Source organism: Monoraphidium neglectum (genome assembly GCF_000611645.1).
Source record: "Monoraphidium neglectum strain SAG 48.87 unplaced genomic scaffold scaffold04080, whole genome shotgun sequence".
Classification (NCBI taxonomy): Eukaryota; Viridiplantae; Chlorophyta; class Chlorophyceae; order Sphaeropleales; family Selenastraceae; genus Monoraphidium; species Monoraphidium neglectum.
In genome coordinates this window covers 2,235-4,505 of record NW_014009549.1, presented here as the reverse complement: position 1 = coordinate 4,505, position 2,271 = coordinate 2,235, and the positions used below count along the sequence as shown (strand labels likewise).

Sequence of the window (2,271 nt, the reverse complement as noted above, 5' to 3'; positions counted from 1 at the left end):
CCCCGCCGCACGCCCGGCGCGGCGGGCGGCGGTGCGGCCGCGGCTGCGCTGCCGGAGCAGCGGCTGGCGGGGCTGGCTGCGCTGGCGCGCGGCGCGGTGCCCGGGGCGACGCCTGAGGAGGCCGCGCGCCTGCTCGCGGCCCTGGCGGCCCTGGAGGCGCAGGCGGCGCGGCGCCTGGACCCCTCCTCGCGCCCCGCGTCGGCGGCGGCTGGCCCAGGCGCGGGCGCCACGGCAGCGCCCGCGGCGCCGGCGACGTTTGGTGACGTGGCGGCGGAGGTCATGGCTGCTGTGGCGGCCGGGTGGGACGCCCTGCCTGACGAGGCTCTGGCTGGCCTGCTGCCCAGTGTCGGTGAGCGAGTGTTGGTGTGTGTTCTTTGGCTGGGTACTCAGGTCGGCAGGCGAAGTGGGGATCGTATTGATGGGGAGATTAGCCGCAGTTGCAGGCAGGCATGCCCTCACCATGCACACGCATGCGCGCGCGCGTGCGCGCACGCACACGTGCACACACACACGCACACACACACACACGCACACACACACACACACACGCACACACACCCACACACACACGCACACACGCACACACGCACACACACGCACACACATGCACACGCACACGGACACACACACACCCCCATCAACCCCCCACCTGCCGCCGCAGCGCCGCCATCTCTCGCCGCAGGTCAGCCTCCCGGGCCTCCCCCAGCGCCCGCTCCCGCCGCGCACCAAACAGCTCCTCCCGCAGCTGGCGCACCTCCGCCATGGCGCTGCCGGGCGCGGCAAACGCGCGGCCCTGCGCATGATGTATGATCAGAGTGGGGCCGGAAACTCAGGGTGGCTGGCCTTTTTCCATGACAGCGTGCAACTTAGCTCAGGACACTGCAGCAGTCGGCAGCTCATTGCTCTTTGTGTGGACCCGCAGGGCACCCACCCACCAAATGGCGACTGCCCGGGTACCCTCCACCACGCCCCTGGTCCTGCCGCACCCCTCATCCCGCCCGCCTGCCGCCCTGCACGCACACGCACGGCCCTGCGACCCCAAATCCTGCACCCCTCTCAAACCACCACCCCTACGCCAGCCCGAGCACCCTTTCCAGCCCCCCCGCCCTTCTCCTTCTCGAACCCCCCCCCCCTCAATTTGTCACCTGCAGCTCCAAGTACTCCTTCTCCAGCTTGATGCGGTCAGACCTGGGTTACACAGATGAGATAGTTGCGGGAGGTCCTGCCAGGCAGTGCCTGGGTTTGACATGCATGCGACAAGAAGCAGCAGGCCGCTGCTGCGCCACCCCGCGCGCCATGAACATGGTGGAGCCGTGGTTCTGTTGCTTTGAGGAGCGGAGCATTTAACAGAGCTGCGCCAGGTCTCTTAATCAGGCCTCCCTGCCACATTTTCAACCTGCAAAAGGCACCCAAATCGCCAGATTGCAGTGCGCGTCGCCCCGCCCCCGCACCTCTCCGCGGCAAGCTGTGCGGCCAGCTCCCCCGCGCGCCCCGCCTCCAGTCGTGCGCGCGCCCCGGCCTCCTCGAGGGTGAAGCGCTTTGCCACCTCAGCAGCCAGCTGCTTGTGGGTGTCGTCCAGCTGCCGCTGCATCTGAGGTGGTTAGGGAGTTGGTGTGTTGATTGTTGGGTTTTGGATTTTTACTGCTGCGGTGGGCGATGCGTGTGGTGTGTGGTGTTGTGTGCGGTGAGAGGTGTGGTGGTTGTTGCCTTGACTGGTGGGCGATACAGGCAGCCCAATTTGGGTGGGTGCAGGGACCCAACAACGCGTGTGCAGAAGCCGACCTGAAGGCTGGCTCCGACAATCACCAAGGGCCGCGCACTGCTAGCTGGACGCACTCAGCACGCGCGTCAAATACACGAGGCTCTCGTGAGGCCAGAGCCTGGGGCGGCTCTTGTGGCGCCACGGCAAAGCGCAAGGATTGATCCGACCCCTTGCGCATCCCAGGCGCCGACCTTCTCAGCTGCCGCGCGTATGCCGTCGAGCTCCAGCTTGTGCTCCACATACCTGGCACAGGGGCGGGTTGCCGTGTAGGAGGTGTTGTGGCCGGCGGCAGCCCCTTTGTGCGGGGGCCAAGTGGTATGGCCCTCGAGGCGCAGGGTGCCACGGCCTGACCATCATCAGGACGCCACCCCAACCGGCGCCCGGGCCCCCACACCCCAATACGGCAGACCCAGGACCCTCGCGCCGCCCACCAAACACCATCAACGACTCGTGGCCGCCGCTCGCCTCCCATCTACGCACGCCCGATCCGCCCCCCCCCCCCCCCCCCC

General features: G+C 68.1%; 1 protein-coding gene across 1 annotated transcript; it reads right to left on the bottom strand.

Annotated features, from left to right (window-relative positions):
* Window positions 1-637: 637 nt before the first annotated feature.
* MNEG_13838 (hypothetical protein) lies at window positions 638-2,203 on the bottom strand (the record flags this gene model as incomplete). The annotated part of the gene is made up of 5 exons (XM_014037691.1): window positions 638-793; window positions 1,146-1,188; window positions 1,452-1,591; window positions 1,954-2,057; window positions 2,194-2,203. 5 exons carry the CDS (start codon window positions 2,201-2,203, stop codon window positions 638-640), a joined length of 453 nt encoding a protein of 150 aa, XP_013893145.1.
* Window positions 2,204-2,271: the final 68 nt, after the last annotated feature.